Source organism: Mirounga angustirostris, unplaced genomic scaffold (genome assembly GCF_029215605.1).
Source record: "Mirounga angustirostris isolate CCGP_5_RB_7025 unplaced genomic scaffold, mMirAng1.0.hap1 SCAF_17, whole genome shotgun sequence".
In the NCBI taxonomy this organism is placed as follows: domain Eukaryota; kingdom Metazoa; phylum Chordata; class Mammalia; order Carnivora; family Phocidae; genus Mirounga; species Mirounga angustirostris.
The window spans coordinates 23,658,852-23,676,530 of NW_026991725.1; the positions used below are offsets into that span (position 1 = coordinate 23,658,852).

The following is a 17,679-nucleotide window of genomic DNA, read 5'->3' on the forward strand; positions in this document are numbered from 1 at the left end:
TCAGAATCAGCCTTGGATACCTATAGGCAATTAGGAAATATCTCAGATTTCAGATCCCCCAACAGCCTTATCTGGTGCACGTGCCCATAGCCTGCCTCCTGGGGAAACCTTGGCCTCAGTCCCATCCCAGGAGTGACCCCAGGCTGGGATGCTGTGGCCAGAGCTCTGAGAAGCAGCCCTGACTGATGGGCAGGATGGATGTGGGAGAAGTAGATAATCTGCAATATCTCTCCTCTCCCCACTCCTGGAGGTCTCCACAGAGCAAAAGGAGTGAGATGCATTTGCTTAAATGCTGGTTACGGAGAGGCTTAATAGAGGAGAATGACCCGGAAAGCAGAACATTTGGGATCAGAGTCCACCCACACATCAATATGTGCCCCCTTGGCCAAGACTTCTTTGCTGTTTCAGTTTCACTATATGTAAAGGCACCAAATCTTTGGACTAGAAATTTTCAAATTTCCTTTCAAAGCTATCTTGGTAGAAGTTTGAGCACTGTGGGGCGGAATCCATCTTTTGGGGGTCAGGTGGCTTTTGAGCATATGTGCGTTTAAAAAAAATGCATTAACTTAAGTTATCCCTACACCTCCTGCCCTGTGACAATCTGACAGATCTTACGCCCCGGTGGGGGCTGGGGGTAGGTCGCACCTTTGTAATTCAAACCAGGACACAAGTGGCTGAGTTTTTTCCTCCAGATGCCCCAGCAATCCGCGCTCTCTAACAGATCTGCCCGGTTTTCCTTTCCTCTCTTTTCACGTGGGCTTCTTTCCACCCGCAGCTCCCGCTCCCCACGATGACCCCATCCGAAGTGCCGCTGGCTTCGTCTCAGCCTTTATCCGGACTGAAAGCGGCGCCGGCCAGAACGGGCAGCCTAGCACGGTTTCCGAGGCCGCTCCGCTCCAAGAAGCAGTGCTGGCGCGCGCCCTGGTGGAAAGCAGAAGAACTGCACGCGCTTGGTTCCGGCTCCGCCCCCCGGCCAAAGCCTTCCAGGTCACCTGGGAGCCTCCGCCCAATGACCCGAAGCGGAGGCGTTGGCGCTCGGGACCAAGCCGGGGATCTCGGAGGGAGAGAGGGTGAGGGGCACACCGTATCGGGGGAGGGGGGGAAGAGAGGAAGGGGGGCGTGAGACTCTTGGAGGGGCTGGGTGGCGAGGGAGGGGGTCCCGCGACTGCACCCGAGGGCCGGGCTCCCGGGAGGGCCCTGGGAGCGTGCGCTCTGCGCCCGCCTGCTGAGCCCCGAGCCTGGAGCCGGGGGCCGAGAGCCGGTGCCTCTGCCGCGCATGGAGTGTGTGTGCGGTGCTGAGCACCCGGATCCAACGGCAGTGTCCTCCGAGTGTCGACACGTGTTGGGAGAGGGGCTCCCAGGGGCTGAGCCCTGGCCAGGATGGTGGAGAGGTGGCCCGAGGGGGACGCACTCATCTCCACCTCTCCCCAGATGGCTTCGTGGAACCCCGATGCCCCGTGTTCCTGCGATTGCTTTGTCTCGGTACCCCCGGCCTCGGCCATCCCCGCGGTGATCTTTGCCAAGAACTCTGACCGGCCCCGGGACGAAGTGCAGGAGGTGGTGTTTGTACCGGCAGGGACTCACGCCCCTGGGAGCCGGCTCCAGGTGGGTTAGGCCTTATGGAAGTGTCAGGAGCTCCGGCAGATCTAGGCATCCATCTAAGACCGTCCTCCTCTGCTCCTCACGCCCGGAAAGGCGCCACAGGTGCTGGAAAGAGCATGACCTTCTTGTCTACCAACCTGGCCCTAGCCTCTTTTTAGCCTCCTCCTCTGCAAAATGGGAATACCAGAACCCTTTGTGAGTGGACTCTCCCTTTCTCCCCCCTTACCTGCAGTGCACCTACATTGAGGTGGAACAGGTGTCAAAGACTCACGCTGTGATCCTGAGCCGCCCTTCTTGGCTGTGGGGGGCTGAGATGGGCGCCAACGAGCATGGCGTCTGTATTGGCAACGAGGCAGTGTGGACCAAGGAGCCAGTTGGCGAGGGGGAAGCCCTGCTGGGCATGGATCTGCTCAGGTGGGGACCCTGCCCTCCCTCATCGCTACGCACTGGAAGTCTGGCTGCTGAGTACTGACCCAGGCCATCCCCCTCCCCCCCCAAGCGGGGTCACAGGGGCCTCCATCTTTGTGTCCCCCTCGCCATCCCCAGAGAGGCTGCCCCTGCTCCTCTTCTCTCCCGGGGCCCCATCTCTCCAGTCTGGTAAGGAGCTTCCAAGTGTGACCACTTCTGGGCCTCTCCTGGCTCAGAAATAGGGCAGTGGTTTCCCATTTCTTTTTTCAATAGAAGTGCTTTTTGTTCTTTCCCAAATGGAATCTCATACGGAGCCCCAATGTATAAAGCCAGTAAAATCAGAGCAGCTCTGGTTCAAGGGAGCCTGGGGGACTCGGTGCGCTTCTCTCTCTGAGACCATGTTTCGGGCCTCTTCATGGGACCCTCAGAGCAGAACTTGGAAACCGCTGGCCTAACTGCGCTCCATACGACCGCTGTCGGCAGACTGCGTGACGGGGGCCTCTCTGGGCTGCGTCTCTCCGTTGAGGCTTCCGTCACCCGCCACTGGTACGTCACTGCCCTTCTGGTCCCTGCCCCTCTCTTCGTGCCAGGCTGGCTTTAGAACGGAGCCGCTCTGCCCTGGAGGCCTTGCACGTGATCACGGGCTTGCTGGAGCGCTACGGGCAAGGGGGCAGCTGCCGGGAGGACCCCGCACCATTCTGCTACCACAACACTTTCCTGCTGGCTGACCGGACTGAGGCGTGGGTACTGGAGACGGCGGGGAGGCTGTGGGCCGCACAGAGGATCCAGGGTGAGGGCCTGGCACCGGGGCTTGCCTCCCGGGGGTGTCCCCTTTTGCCAGCCTTGGGAGGGGGTGGGATGGGAGCAGGGCAGGGCAGGACCCTTGCTTCCCCCTTCACTTGCTTAGGTCCTCTTGTGCTCTAGCCTGCCACTTCCTCTGGGGAGCCTTCCTGGACTCCCTGGCAGTCAGGTTCCCCCCTTATATGCAAGCAGGTGCCTCTTCATTGCACTCACCACAGCTGCAAGTTCACATTTATTTCTGTGATCCTTTTGTCTGTCGCCCTTCCCACGAGGGCAGGACTATTCTCTTCACCATCATGTTCTTGGCACCTGGTACAGAGCAGGTGCTTCATGAGAAATGAGCCATCCCCTCCCCCCCGCCCCCTCCACAGAGGGGGCCCGCAACATCTCCAACCAGTTGAGCATTGGCACGGACATCTCGGCCGAACACTCGGAGCTGCGGACCCACGCCCTGGCCCAGGGCTGGTGGGGTGGGCAGGGCACTTTTGACTTCGCTCAGGTCTTCTCCCTGACCCAGCAGCCTGTGCGCATGGAGGCTGCCAAAGCCCGCTTCCAGGCTGGGCGGGAGCTGCTGCGGCAGCAAAGAGGTCAGTGAGCGGATGGTGGCGGGCTGGGGGCCGGAGGGCCTCGGCAGTGCCAGCCCCTCTCCTCTCCCACGGCTTTGACCCAAGGTCAGAGGTCCCCCTTCTGCCCTGGGGCCCCCCTCAGCCTGTCCTCCTTCGCAGGGGGCATCACGGCAGAGGTGATGATGGGCATCCTCAGGAACAAGGAGAGTGGCATCTGCATGGACTCAGGAGGCTTTCGCACCACGGCCAGCATGGTGTCCATCCTGCCCCGGGACCCCACACGGCCCTGTGTCCACTTCCTCACCGCCACACCAGACCCATCCAGGTGAGGGGAATGAGGGTGGGGAAGGCAGGCGAGAGCGAGCCGGGTGGGGGATGTAATAACCTTCGCTCCTTCCATCTCTGTCCCATTAGGTCCGTGTTCAAACCTTTCATCTTCGGGGCAGGGGCGGCCCAGGCCCCCCAGGTGCTGTCCCCCACTTTGGGAGCACAGGACCCTGTTCGGACCCAGCCCCGATTCCAGACTCAGGTGGATCGCCGGCACACCCTCTACTGCGGACACCAGGTGGCTCTGGGGCTGATGGAGAGTGAGCAGGTACCCCCAGGGACGAGGGGCTACTCTGGGGGCATGACTCACTTCACCCACCCCCAGTTGGGATTCTGGAAATATGAGGGGGGCCTGGGAGTGGAGGAGAGACTCTAGAGTTGGGGAGAGGAGTCTCTGCCTTCAAAGCCAGCTGCCCAGGAAAATGTCGGGGACCCTGTCCTTTCGCCTGCTTGTGGGAGATGGCAGGGATCTCCCCCGGATCCAGAGGGAAGCCTGTCCTGGGGACTCATCTCCACCTTTCCTGGGCAGGATCGGGGGCAGCAGCTCCGGCAGAAGCAGCAGGATCTGGAGCAGGAAGGCCTGGAGGCTGTGCGGGGACTGCTGGCCGGGGAGTGGGCCCCACCGCCCCAGGAGCTGGGCACCCTCTTCCAGGCCTTTGTGGAGAGGGAGAGCCAGGTGTATGCCTGAGCGCCACAGCGCCTCCTGGCCTGGGGCGGGCACAGGACCCCCGGCGCAGCAGGATCAGCACAAGCCCTTCACTCCCCTCAGCCTTGTTCAGGGCGGCCAGCTCGGCCTTTGCCTTAATAAAGTATGTTATTTCGCTGTTCAGTGAACATGATCCCAGGTCTAGCGGGGATGGGAGAGCCAAGTGAGGGTAAAGGGCAGCCCTGAGCTGACTACAGGGCCTCTGGTCGTCTTGCTGGGCAGCAGTCGTCTCACTTGGGTGATGGGAACTAGATGGAGAACTTTGTGGCAGGGGCCTGTGAGCAGAGGTGATCTCCCCAGGTGTGTGAGCGGGTGTGAACAAGAGAACACGCCTGGCACAATATGGGGCTACCATTTAGGGAGAATTAGAACCACGGGTTTTTGGTCCTTGGCTTGAACCTTGGGAGGGCACTCCCTAAGGGTGGCAGTGAGATGTGCCCCGGAGGATGGCATCTTCCCCAAGGCGAGGCCCACTCAGGGCCCAGGCAGCCAGGTGGGGACCTGAGGTGGGCCAGTTCTTTGGGTAGTTCCCGAAAGGTCCAGAAACGTGTTCTTTAGAGTCGGGATCTGTATTTCTGTGACTCCTTCCCACTGCCTTGACTGCTTGCTTCCCCTCAGATGCCCCCCAACAACATGAAAGACATACTCAGGGGCACCTGGGTGGCTCAGTCATTAAGCGTCTGCCTTTGGCTCAGGTCATGATCCCAGGGTCCTGGGATTGAGCCCCGCATCAGGCTCCCTGCTCGGCGGGAAGCCTGCTTCTCCCTCTCCCACTCCCCCTGCTTCTGTTCCCTCTCTCGCTGTGTCTCTTTCTGTCAAATAAATAAATAAATAAAATCTTAAAAAAAAAATGAAAGACATACTCAGCGCTGGGAGACATTTTACTGGGGTAGGCTCCTGCCACAGGGGCGGGGTCTGAGAAGGAGGGGAGGCCCTACCCCATGCCCTGTTCTTCCCCAGTCCTTGTGCCTGGGGTACTGCTGGTAGGGACGGGCTGCACTTCACTTCTGGATTCTTTTGGTCACAGTTTTGGTTGTGCTAGAGGCCCCAGCCACAGAGGGGGTCCCCTTCTTTGCCGGGACAGCGCTTTGCTGGCCGGAAACCAGAGGGCAGGGTTTCTTGCTGGCAGAGGTGGCCTGTGGCAAGGAGGCAGCCTTGGGGGATGTCTCCGTCCCTTGCTTGGGAGTGACAGAGAGACTGCTGTCCCTAGCCATGGGCCCCCCAGGCAGCAGGGGGAGGCCAGTGAGGGCGGGCTTTGTCTCCATCCTCAGAATGTGCTCAGCCAGGGCTGCCTGCTGTCTGCGCTCCTTGTGTCTGCCCATCTCCTGCTCCAGCTCCTGGAGGAAGCCTGGCAGGGACAAGACGGGAGGTGGTAGATGGAGCCCCAGGCTTGGCAGGAAGGCCCTTGGCGGGAGGTCTCTGGCTGACCCCCTGAGCAAACTAACCTGCTGCCATCCCTAGTGGGGAGGGGCCCGGGGCTGGGGTCGGGAGGACGCGTCACCTGCATGCTGGGCTGACACCTGGCCCCAGTGGCACTGTCCGTCTCTGACCCAGATGCTGCTCTGGGCTTGGGGCTGCCTCCCTAGCCACCACTGCCATCTTAGCTTCCCCCGTGCCCCACGGGACAGAGGGGAGTTCTAGGAAGGGTGCGAGCCTTGGAAAGCAGGGCCACCTCGCTCTGTGCAGAACGGGCCACTCAGCTCCGGGAACTCCTCCTCCTCCTCATCGCCCGAGGCTTTCTCCTCCTCATCCGAGGTCCAGCGCTCTAACACGGGCTGCTTGTCCAGGTCCAGGAGCAGCGGCAGGGCTTCTGTCACCAGCTCTCTGCAGGGCGGGAAGAGCAGAGGCCCCCCAGGAGAGCACCCATGGGTGGGGAGCCTGGGGGAGCCAGACACAAGCTGCAGCAACCGCATCGAGAGGGGTGGGTGTTCGCAGGCAGGGAGATGGGCCTGCGGTCAGCCCCAAAGAGCTAAGGGCTGGCTCCGTGTGGACCTCGGGGTGGGAGAGAAAAGGCGTCCCACTTGAGCTGGGGTGGCAGAGGAGAAGGTGCCATGGATGGTGACCCCAGGTCTGCAGGCTGAGAGGGAGCCCACGTGGAGGGAGGAGGAGCTCGGCCATCCCCCATTTCTTCCCGCCCTCAGGTCCTTCTCACCTGTACCTGTCCTGGTTGGTGCAGCTATTTCCAGTCAGGTTGAGGATGAGAATGCTCTGGGGGAACTCATCTGCATGCACCAGGGAGAGGGGAAGGAGGGTGTCATAGCCTTCTTCTGGCCCAAAGCCACTGCCTCTTTGTACAGCCTCCCCAGACCCCCCAGAGGCACAATATGGGGCTACCGTTTAGGGAGAATTAGAGTTGCTGCTAATGCAAGCATAGGGAGATGGTGGCAGAGAGGAGGGGGGGCCCCCAACACGAGGCTTATCCCATGAGCTGAGGCCAGGCCCTTCCTACCCAGCTTCAGGGTTTCTATCAGGTTCTCAGAAAGGTCCAGAAACTGGAGATGTGGGAGGTCACGGAGGTTTTCCACCTGCTTGATTTGGTTTCCTGCCAGAGACAGGAAGCTGCGGGGGGAAGGGAGGGGTGCAGAGACAGAGCTGAATCACAGAACCACTGGAGGAAGGGAGGAGGGCACCAGGCGCCCGGCGCCCCTGGCTAAGCAGCCCGATGATGAGTGGGGACCCATGGCCCCCTGGGGTGGGGGAAGCAGAGCAGGGCTTGCTGGGTCCTCAGCGGACAAGACATTAGGCTTGGAGAGGTCTGCACCAGTTCTCTGGGGCGTGACCGGGTCTCCCTCTCTCCCCCCTCCCGCGGGCCTGAACCCTGACACCACGTACCGCAAGGAGGGGACGCAGGCCAGGTTCTCAATCCGCTGGATCTTATTCTGCAGAAAGCAAATGAGTTGGGGAAGCTGGGTAGACCACGTCTCCTGGCCCAGCCAGAGAGCTGGCACTTTGGGAATGACAGCCCCCCAACCCTGCTCCCTGAACTGGTTCTCAGTACCTGGGGATGATTTGCTTTCTCTGGGTGGATGGTGAAGGGTGTCAACTTGGGGGCTGACTACGCTTCATTAAAGTATACCCCCTGCTCACCCCACAACCAAAGAGGGGCCTGGAAATAAGAAGGAAACCAAGGGGCCATGGGGAAATAGCAAAAGCCTTGGTGGTGGCTTAGGTACACACAGGAGTAATGAATATACATTACTTTGATTTGTAAAGTTTCTATGGGGAAAGATTAAAGGAGCTGGGTATATTCAAACTGGAGGAGACTGAATATCAGCCAGTCAACCACCACCACCACCACCAACAACAACAAACAGCCTTCAAGGTTCTGAAGGATGCAGAGGAATCTTCTGGTTCCCTCTTCTACTTCTTCAAAACAGGAAATGGGCTCGAGGTATATATAACATGAGAGATTTAAGGTAGACACCAAAAAGAACTTTGAGGCCAAGAGAAGTGTCTGACAAAAAACAGTGATTCAAGAGCATGCTCAGGATCTCTTTTGGGAGGATTGGTCTTTCAAGTGAACAGAATTCCTGATTCATCTAGGAACAGTTCCTTCCTTCCTTCCTTCCTTCCTTCCTTCCTTCCTTCCTTCCTTCCTTCCTTCCTTCCTCCCTCCCTCCCTTCCCTCTCTCTTTCTTTCTTTCTCTTTCTTTTTCTCTCTTTCCTTCCTTCCTTCCTTTCTGATTTTACTTTTAAATAATTTCTACACCTAATGTGGGGCTTGAACTTAGAACCCTGAGATCTAGAGTTGCATGCTCCACAGATAAGCCAGCCAGGAACCCCATCTGGGAACAGTTTCAATGAAGGTCTGCCTACCTGAACGCCAGAAAATGGGTAAGATGACCTGATTGGTTGCTTTTGGATTAAACAGACTCTGTCCACAGAGGGTGAAGGGGGAGGAAGGGCAGGAGGCAAGAAGTTACCGCTTGCAGATAAAGGCTGTGAAGGTTCTGGAGGCCCTCAAGGTTCCCGATAGTGGTAATCCCCTCCCGGTCCAGGCGGACAGTCTGCAGTTCAGCCAGAGTGTGAAACCTGGAAGAACGGTCAGCAGGTGTTATAAGGGAGCACCACTTCTGCGGTGTCTCAGCAGGGAAGATGGGAGGGGGGAGGAAAGGTGTTTCAAGCAAAGTGCCTTTGATGAGATGTCGAACAACTTCTTGACTCATGAGGCGGTGTCCAAATCATGAAACCTGGTTGGTTGGGAGCCCTGGATCTTGGTCAGTAGCACTGGGAAGGATCAGAGGGTGAGAGGAGTAGAGGGCCCTTGGACTGGGAAATGGGTGATAGCAGCTTATGGTTCCTAGAGAGACTCTGAGGCAAGGGAAGACTTCCTTGGGCCAGCATGGATGGTGGAAGCAGGGGCCGGGGCAGAGATGAGACAATCTCTGCAGGAGGATCCTTCCTCACTTCCCTTTTGGGTGGTCCATGGAAGGAAAAGCACTTGTTCTGTTCACATTTACTGCCCCCTAGAGACAAATGAGAGTCCCTGCTCATCACTATTAGGGAAGCAGGCCAAACATCTATGACAAGTGGATGACAGATACGAGTACAAGGGACTAAAGGAGTGCCTGAACTGTGCACTCAGTCGTGAATCAGGGGACAGGGAATGCTTCTTGAAGGAGGTGACATATAAGTAGAAGTTGGCTGGGAAGGTGAGAAGGGGATGAGGAGAAGGCATGTCAAAAAGAAGGAACAGTATGTGCTAATCCAGGCTTTCTCCAACTTTAATATGCCCAGGAGTCCCTTGGGGGCTCTTGTTAAAATGCAGATTCTGGTTAAGTAGGTCTGGGATGGGCCTGTCTTCATTACTAACAACCTCCCAGGTGATGCTGCTCAGCACCAATCTGAGAGGCAAGGTGCTAAGGTGTGAAAACGTGGGGTCTTAGAGGAATTGTGAACAGCAAGAAATAAGGCTGAAAAGGTATCAGAAGTCAACTCACACTAAGGCATTTGGATTTTATTCTGGAAGTACGAGAGAGCCAAGGAAGGTTCTATCAGGGTGTGCCTGATCAGATCTATCATTTAAAAGGATCACTTTGGCAACGGTACGGGGATCCAGGACTGGGGGCATGGAGACTAATTAGGAGTTTGTAGAGAGGTGATGGCTTAAGAGCCTTATTTAAGGCAGTTGAGTGGGCATGGTAAAAAAGAAATAGAATAATGTTTAAGGAGGCAAAATCAATTGGACATGACCACTGATTGAATGCATGGAGTAAGTAAAAAGAGGGACAAAGATGAGTTGACAAACCAGTACAGCTCAGGGGACCGGTCATCCTGTGTGTTTCAATCGTCCAGCACCCCTTTTCTCCCCCCTGGCACTCACATCTTCTCTGACAGATCCTCATCCTCAGGGAAGGCCAAGTTCCGCTTAGTGATAAGGGCTTCAGTAATACACACTCCCCCTTCCTCTGGACTCTGGGCAGACTTAGCTGTGAAAAGATGAGTCCGGTTGTTACATTTCTTATTCTTGAAGCCTGACCCTACTGTTATCCAACTGTTCTACTCACCACCCCATCCCCTACTCACCTCCGGGCATGATTTAAAGGTTACTGGCCTGGCATGGGATTAGAACGAAGGGAAGCAGACCAACTTGGACAGTCCCGGGTATGGCGGAACCCAGGATGGTATGAGGAGAGAGACGCTCGGAGACTCGAAGGACAAGGGAAAGTGGTTGATTCAGAGCCAATTAATGAGGTGGGGTAGAAGACAAAAGTAAATCGAGGCGGGGGCTCTGGAGTTTGAGGGGTGCAAAAGGACTAGCAAAACGGGGATTGTGGGTAGAGAGTGGCGGGTACGGATCAAAAGAAAAGAGCTGTGCCCAAGAGGCTAAGCGTCGTTGCTAGGAGACTGGACGCCAGGTTGGGCGTCGGGGAGGGCGGGCTCACAGGCACCCGGCTTAGCGCATGCGGATTAGTGCTCCAGCCGGCGGATCTGCCGGCTGCTTCCGGCCCCAGGACTTCCCACAATCCTTAGCTCCTTCTGTCTCTCCCGGCTCCCATCTGTTCTTCCGGTGGCGATGGCTGCGGCCGTGGCTGGGATGCTGCGAGGGAGTCTCCTGCCCCAGGCGGGTAAGGAGCGGCGCAGGTCCTCACGGCGCGTTCCGGCCGGTGCTCTCTAGTTCTGTCTCCCCTCTTCCACTACTGATCCTCTCCCGCAATCTCTTACTCCAGACAGCTCCCGATGACCCCTGGCCCCAGCTAGATCGCTGGCCGCCTTCCTCCGTCTAAAATTCCCTGTGACTGCAGGCACTAGTAGTAGGCGCAGTGCAGCAACAGCGTCGGCGACAACCACAGTCTTTCTTCCCTCCGCCCGAGTCCCCCTTCCTTCTCTGGGTTTCTGTAATGCACCACCCAGCTCTTGGTCGCCTCCAGTTTCCTTTGCTTGAACCACTGCCCGCCCCGACCTTGGCGCTGTGCCACCTTTCCACGGTCTCAGCCTAAATGTCACCTGCTCAGGTCTGCCCTGGCCACCTTCTGCAAAGCAGGTTTCCCCTGTTAAATCTGTATTCTGCAGGTTGTTTATGGACCCCTTTCACTCTTACAGTCTGTAATTTTGCATTGGTTTATGTGTTGTCTCCTGTATTAGACTTCAAACTCCGTAAGGGCAGAACCGTGTTCGTTCAGTATAGCCAGCAGGTGGCGTGGTGCCTGGCATTAGTAGGCATGCAATAGACATTTGTTTAATGAATGATTTTGCGCACATAATATAGGCCAGGCACAGTGGTAAATGATTGACATGTATTAGCTCATTTAAATCTTAGAGCAGTCATGAAGAAGTCATTATCATCTCCTTTTTTTTAATTTTAAAGATTTTATTTATTTATTTGACAGAGAGACAGAAGAGCACAAGCAGAGGGAGTGGCAGAGGGAGAGGGAGAAGCAGGCTCTGCACTGAGCAGGGAACCCAATGCGGGACTCGATCCCAGGACCCTGAGATCATGACCTGAGCCGAAGGCAGATGCTTAACCATCGGAGCCACCCAGGCGCCCTATCATCTCCTTTTATAGGTGAAGAAATTCAAGTTTAGACCAGTTGAGTGACTGGTCAAGGTCACAGGTAGTAAGTGGCAGAAGAGATTAAAATCTGGTTCCATCTGTGGGGTGCCTGGGTGGCTCAGTCGATATAAGCATCCGGCTCTTGGTTTTAGCTCCGGTCCTGATCTCAGAGTCGTGAGATTGAGCCCTGCGTCGGGCTCAATGCTGCTGAGCGCGGAGTCCGCTTGTCATTCTCGCTCCCCCCCGCTTTTTCTCAGGAAAAAAAATCCAGTTCCATCTGATCCCAAACCTGTGTTCTTAACTTAGGTTTTGTGGCTGCTGGCAAGAAAACCTCTTACCCCAGCAAACCTCCATGCTCTTTGTTAGAGCCACCTTCTAGCTGAACTTTTCCCTGAGACCCCATCCCAATCTTGGGAAGGGCTGAAAGTGGGAAGTGCTAGCTGGGTCCTTTCGTTGAAGATGAAGGGGTCACTTAGGCTTACAGCTTTCAAGTGGCTCCCTTGTCTTCTGAGGGTGCTCTGCACCGATGCCTGTAAACAAGAACGGAGGGAAGGGAGGCTTGTTTGGGGGAGCTGTGAGGAGCTGTGAGGGCCGTGGATCTTCTTTTCTCTCTTCAAATCATGGGCGAAGGCTTCAGAGCAGTGCTTAGAGCAGTGGTTTTCAGACTTCAGCGTGTACCTGCAACACCCGGAGGGCTTCTTAGAACTGTTTGCTGGGCTCCCCTCCAGTGCTTCTGACTCAGTAGGTCCAGGACAGGCCCTGAGAACTTGGGTTTCTAACAAGTTCCCAGGTGATGCCGATGTTGCTGGCTGGGTGGGGGGAGCACACCCTGAGGACCACTGGCTTAGACCAGGGCTTGGCATACTGTGGCTGGACTGGTCACTATGTTTTATAAATAAAGTTTTATTGGAATACAGCCGTATGTGCTTGTTTCATATTGTCTAGGATTGCTTTCATGATACAATGGCAAGTTGAGTAGTAGACAGACTGTACGGTTCTCAAACTTAAAATATTTACTATTTGGCCATTTAAGAAAAAAATTTGCGGGGCGCCTGGGTGGCTCAGTGGGTTAAGCATCTGCCTTCAGCTCAGGTCATGATCCCGGGGTCCTGGGATTGAGCCCCGTGTCAGGCTCCCTGCTCAGCGGGGAGTCTCCTTCTCTCCCTCTGCCCCTCCACCCGCACTCGCGTTCTCCATTACTCTCTCTCAAATAAATAAATAAAATCTTTTTTTTTTTAAAGATTTTATTTATTTATTTGAGACAGAGAGAATGAGATGCAGAGAGCATGAGAGGGAGGAGGGTCAGAGGGAGAAGCAGACTCCCTGCCGAGCAGGGAGCCCGATGCGGGACTAGATCCCGGGACTCCAGGATCATGACCTGAGCTGAAGGCAGTCGCTTAACCAACTGAGCCACCCAGGCGCCCAATAAATAAAATCTTTAAAAAAAATTTGCTCAACCCTCTCCCCCCTTTTTAATGTGTTCAAATATACTTTCTTCCTTGTTCTCATCTTTTTCTCCCATCTCTGTGCATATAGAAGAGCTGGAGAAATGGGAGCCTCAAAGGACTTAGGGTCACCCGTTAAAGAGAAGGGGAGTTTGGGGGATTTAGGATTCCTAGCAGACAATTCCTTGTCCCACTCTCGTGCTGAGTCTAGCACAAGACTCTCTGAGCCATGGTTGTCTCGCCCAGAGGTGGGCTTTTTTGCCATCTGAGGCCAACTAAGGACTCCCAGAGGCTGCACAGCACAGTGTTGCCATTTCCCCTCCCAGGCCGGCTGCCCACCCTCCAGACCGTCCGTTGTGGTTCCAAGGCTGTTACCCGCCATCGTCGTGTGATGCATTTCCAGCGGCAGAAGCTGATGGCTCTGACTGAGTATATCCCCCCAAAACCCGTGGTCAACCCGAGATGCCTACCGTGTCCTCCCAGTCCCCCACAGGAGGTAAGGAGGACACTGCCTGTCCTTGATGCTGGGATGGTGGATTGAAGTGATCTTGTCTCTGAAGCCATAATGAAGTAGCTCCCCAGGACCCAGCCCTCCACATCATTACTTCCCCTCTTTGACCCTGTGGGCCAGTTGCTTTAAAATGAAATGTGCACTTGATTCTGCTTGGCATTTTGGGCTCTGGATCAGACGGGCCTCCTGGATTTCCTTCTTTCTTTGTCTCCCCCAAATTGTGTGAAGGTTATCCAAGCAGGTGGAGGTAGGGGAGAGTATCTCTCTTGTCTTGAAAGGACTTGAAGTTTCCCATGTTTGGGCATCACTGGGAGCCCCAGCACCAGTCCCCCAGGGAGAAAGGGGGACAAGGAGAAGGGCAGCTGATGTCCCCTTGGTCATCCCTTCCTGACTACAGGAGACAGGCCTTATCCGGCTCCTCCGTCGGGAGATAGATGCAGTTTTCCGAGAGAACCGAATGATAGCTGTCTGTCAGAATGTGGCTCTGAGTGCGGAGGACAAGCTTCTCATACGGCACCGGCTGCGGAAGCACAAGATCTTGATGAAGATCTTCCCCAACCAGGTAGAGAGCAGCCCTCTGATACGGGCACCCTGTTCCCCCACCCCCGCCAACTCAGACCACAGGGGGCCCCTCCCCAGATCGGGTGTGTTCGACCCTCCCACCGCAAGCAACCCTCCAGTCTGGTGCCTACGCTGTGGTTGGGGGCCGAGGAGACTGTCGGCTTGCACCGTCAGCCTGACTTGGCCTGTGATCAGGGTGGGCAGCCCTTCCTCCCACTTGTCCCCAGGAAGCCCTCTTTCCTGCTGTTCCAGGTTCTGAAGCCCTTCCTAGAGGATTCCAAGTACCAAAACCTGCTGCCCCTCTTTGTGGGCCACAACTTCCTGCTGGTCAGCGAGGAGCCCAAGGTCAAGGAGATGGTGCGAGTCTTAAAGGGTGTGCCTTTCCTGCCACTGCTCGGTGAGCAAGCACCCTGCGGGTTGAGGATGGGGGTGAAGGGGAGTGAGTGCTACTGCAGCCTGGTGCCATCTGCTAAGTACATGTGGGTAAAACTGTGGACCTCCTTGCGGGGGACATCCTCTCATGGATGGGGCCTGAGTCAGTAGCACCATTTGTTCTTTGGTGTTTTTTTAAAGATTGTATTTATTTTTTTGACAGAGAGACACAGCGAGAGAGGGAAGTCAAGCAGGGGGAGTGGGAGAGGGAGAAGCAAGCTCCCCGCTGAGCAGGGAACCCGATGCGGGGCTCGATCCCAGGACCCTGGGACCATGATCTGAGCCGAAGGCAGACACTTAACGACTGAGCCACCCAGGCGCCCCAGTAGCACCATTTGTTGAGGGCTGCCTGTGTCCCTCCAGAACCTGTGTTGGCTCTCACTGCCCTGCGTCTGTCCTCCCTCCCTCCCTCTCTCTCTCCCTCCCTCTCTCCCTCCCTCACTTCCTCCCTCACTTCCTTCCTCCCTCCCTCCCCCTCTCTCCCTGACTCCCTTCCTTCTTTTTTAGATTTATTTATTTTAGGGAGAAAGAGAGCTCAGGCAGGGGGGCGGGGTGAGGGGCAGGGGCAGAGGGAGAGGGGGAAGGAGAGAAGCAGACTCTGCGCTGAGCGGGGAGCCCCATGCGGGGCTGGATCTCACAGCCCTGAGATCATGACCTGAGCCAACACCAAGAGTCGGATGCTTAACCACCTGAGCCACCCAGGCGCCCCAGTCCTGTGTCATTTCTGCAGGGGCGGGGCGGGGGGGGTGGAGAGGAGGGAAAGCAGAGAGAGGGCTCTGCAGGGAGAGGAAGTTCAGACACCTTGAGTCTAGCAGTGGGGTGCAGAAAGCCACACAGACAGAGATACTTAAACAGCCCAGGGGAAGGGCACTGAGGGGCAGTGAGCAATGTTTCCCAGACTCCCCTAATGCTGGGGATCCCAGGAGATGATTCTTCTAGAGAAGACTGGTTTCATAGCTACCCCACTACACACACACGCTCTGTGGTTCTTTCTTTTTTTTTTAAGATTTTATTTATTTATTAGAGAGAGACAAGTGGGAGCGAGAGGGAGAGGGAGAGGCAGGCTCCCCGCTGAGCAGGGAGCCCAATGTGGGGCTCGATCCCAGGCCCCTGGGATCATGACCTGAGCCGAAGGCAGATGCTCAACTAATTGAGCCACCCAGGCGCCCCTCTGCGGTTAAGAAGGTTTAGGAAACCATGACTTAGTTGGGGGTGGGCCAGGTGGATGTCTTATGTGAGTGTTTTCTAGGGAAGAGTTAGGAAGGAAGGGAGGGGATCAGTCCCAAACTGAGGGGGAGCTGGGTGGGACAGGTGTGGGAGCCAGATTTGGGGGAAGGCCGGGAGGTGGAGGAGGGTGGCAGAGCGTGCGTTGGAACCTTGAGCTGGACCGTTGGTTTCAGCGGAGAGAGGCATTTGCGGGGGCCCCGCTGAGCCTGTGTTCCTCCAGGTGGCTGCATCGACGGCACCATCCTCAGCAGGCAGGGCTTCATCAGCTACTCCCAGCTTCCCAGCCTGGCCATGGTGCACGGAGAGCTGGTAGGAGGACTCACCTTCCACATGGCCCAGACCCACCTCTTGCTTCAGCACCAGCCCTTCCAGCTGACGGCCCTGCTGGACCAGTACATCAGACAGCAACAGGAGGGGCACTCCATCGCGCCAGCCAGCGGGCAGCCTGCTTCTCCTGACTCTGTTCCGAACTCCTAGCCAGCCTGTTGTACCTAGCCTGCCCGTAAACACACTCTACCCCTGTTGGCTGCGCCCTCATCCATCAATCAGAAATGTGGAAGCACTTGGGGTGGGGAGTGGCGTTCGTGACCTGACTTCACTGACCCCGACTTCCTCAGATACGGGGCCACCCAGGGATGAAGAGACACCCCATTTCCGAATGGAGGCTCTGAATTGCTGTCTTTGTCCCTAGTGTTCCCACCCTGGGACCTAACAGGAGCAGGCTTTTGGCTCTCCGGGTCCAGGGCAGAGAAGCTGACCAGATGAGGAGGTTGCCCTCTGCCTCCATGTCCCCTGTCCCTTGCCGCACGTGTCTCCCGGCCTACCCCCTTGTGGGCCCGCCGTGCTGCAGTAGTCCCCCTCGGTACTTGTGCTGAGAATGGCATCTGTTGAGAGCCAGGCTCTGTGCTCACCACTTGACACACCTCCATTCCTCTCGCCGTGTCACCCTAACATTCGTCATTTCACAGAGAAGTTCAGGAGTCTGCCCAAGGTCATGCAGCTAATAAGAGACCCAACAGGTGCTTGAACCAGGCTCTCTGCTCTGAAGACCATGCCCTGGATTTCTGCCCTCAAGCTTCCTCATTAGGGTCTGGGGTGTGTCTGAACGTTAATTCTCCACCCTCAGGGTGTGTCACGTTATGGAAAGGTTGGGAGCACTGCTTGTTGATAAAACGAAATGCATTTTATTTCCTCGGTTTTGCTGTTTGCGAGCTTATCCTCCGTGTAGACTTATTCTCAGGGCTGCCTCTGATTCTCACTTCCCCTCCTAGAAAATCCTTCCTCTTTCCGTGTCCAGGCCTCTTACCTCCCTGGGCCAGTCCCACAAATGGCATCTCTTACATGTTTGTCCTTTTGAAGGCAGCTGCCAACTTTGCCCGGTAGCTAACGTGTCCCAGGTGATTCTGAGCAAGAGCTGGGCCAAACCAGAATTCTGTATTAATGAGGGGGCCTGGAGGCTCTTGAGTGGGAGGCCTCATCCCAATCTTGGAGAACCAGAAGTTCCTAATGAAGGAGAGAGAATGTTTAACTGGAAGCCTGCCCTTGTCCTTGACTGGAGCAGGGAAGGTGGCTGTCGAACTTTCCTCCCAGACCTGGGGCAGTGCAACAGCTTCCTTAGTCCTGGACAGACACCACTCTAGCAGTGACGATCTGCAGCTTTTCTGTGGCCTGGTCCAGGACCGATTTCCCACAGTGCCCAGGTCGGTGCCATATGCCCCAGGGATGCTTGATCAATAGGAAGTGAATTAAAAGGCCCCTAAGGCTCGTGGATGTCAGAGCTGGTCTTGCCAGTGCTGCTCAGTGCCCTCCCTGACTCCCAGAACCCTGCCGGGTGCCAACAACGCCCTCCTGGGGCAGCAGGAGCCGTGCTGAGGTTCTGAATGGACAAGAGAACAGGCATCTCCCAAAGGATGTGTAAGATCCTGTAGGGTAAACCAAGGCCTGGGTGGGGGAGGTGGCCCACATCCTTTCTGGATCAAAGAATCCTGCACTGCATCCTTCACCTGCTGGCGATGCCTGAGGCCCCACCATTAAAACTCACTTTCCAGAAAGCAGCTTCACTGTCCTTAAAGCTGTCTGTCCATCTTGCATTCATTTTA

The 17,679-nt window shown here is 56.2% G+C and overlaps 3 protein-coding genes across 8 annotated transcripts; 2 read left to right on the forward strand and 1 right to left on the reverse strand.

Moving 5' to 3' along the window:
* Positions 1-968: 968 nt before the first annotated feature.
* SCRN2 (secernin 2) lies at positions 969-5,266 on the forward strand. 4 transcript variants are annotated; one of them, XM_045889041.2, is made up of 8 exons: positions 969-1,070; positions 1,432-1,605; positions 1,835-2,016; positions 2,601-2,800; positions 3,183-3,398; positions 3,537-3,702; positions 3,792-3,972; positions 4,234-5,266. In XM_045889041.2, the coding sequence occupies exons 2-8, from the start codon at positions 1,432-1,434 to the stop codon at positions 4,390-4,392; spliced, it is 1,278 nt and encodes a 425-aa protein (XP_045744997.1). In that variant the 5' UTR covers positions 969-1,070; the 3' UTR covers positions 4,393-5,266. The 4 variants fall into 4 exon arrangements, with proteins under 4 accessions (XP_045744997.1, XP_045744998.1, XP_045744999.1 ...); XM_045889042.3 differs by having other exon boundaries at positions 2,601-2,754; positions 3,209-3,398; XM_045889043.3 differs by having other exon boundaries at positions 2,601-2,754; positions 3,332-3,398.
* A 14-nt stretch (positions 5,267-5,280) lies between these two features.
* On the reverse strand, positions 5,281-10,420 carry LRRC46 (leucine rich repeat containing 46). Its single transcript, XM_054510837.2, has 8 exons — positions 9,937-10,420; positions 9,734-9,839; positions 8,334-8,442; positions 7,243-7,289; positions 6,860-6,969; positions 6,563-6,632; positions 6,083-6,234; positions 5,281-5,758 (listed from the first exon to the last, which is right to left on the reverse strand). Exons 1-8 carry the CDS (start codon positions 9,944-9,946, stop codon positions 5,412-5,414), a joined length of 951 nt encoding a protein of 316 aa, XP_054366812.1. The 5' UTR covers positions 9,947-10,420; the 3' UTR covers positions 5,281-5,411.
* MRPL10 (mitochondrial ribosomal protein L10) lies at positions 10,375-16,767 on the forward strand. Of its 3 annotated transcripts, none has more exons than XM_045889039.3 (5): positions 10,375-10,478; positions 13,176-13,345; positions 13,758-13,922; positions 14,174-14,318; positions 15,801-16,767. In XM_045889039.3, the coding sequence occupies exons 1-5, from the start codon at positions 10,427-10,429 to the stop codon at positions 16,055-16,057; spliced, it is 789 nt and encodes a 262-aa protein (XP_045744995.1). In that variant the 5' UTR covers positions 10,375-10,426; the 3' UTR covers positions 16,058-16,767. The 3 variants fall into 3 exon arrangements, with proteins under 3 accessions (XP_045744995.1, XP_045744996.1, XP_064439404.1); XM_045889040.3 differs by having other exon boundaries at positions 15,754-16,033; XM_064583334.1 differs by lacking the exon at positions 15,801-16,767 and adding an exon at positions 14,517-15,636.
* The last annotated feature ends 912 nt before the right edge of the window (positions 16,768-17,679 follow it).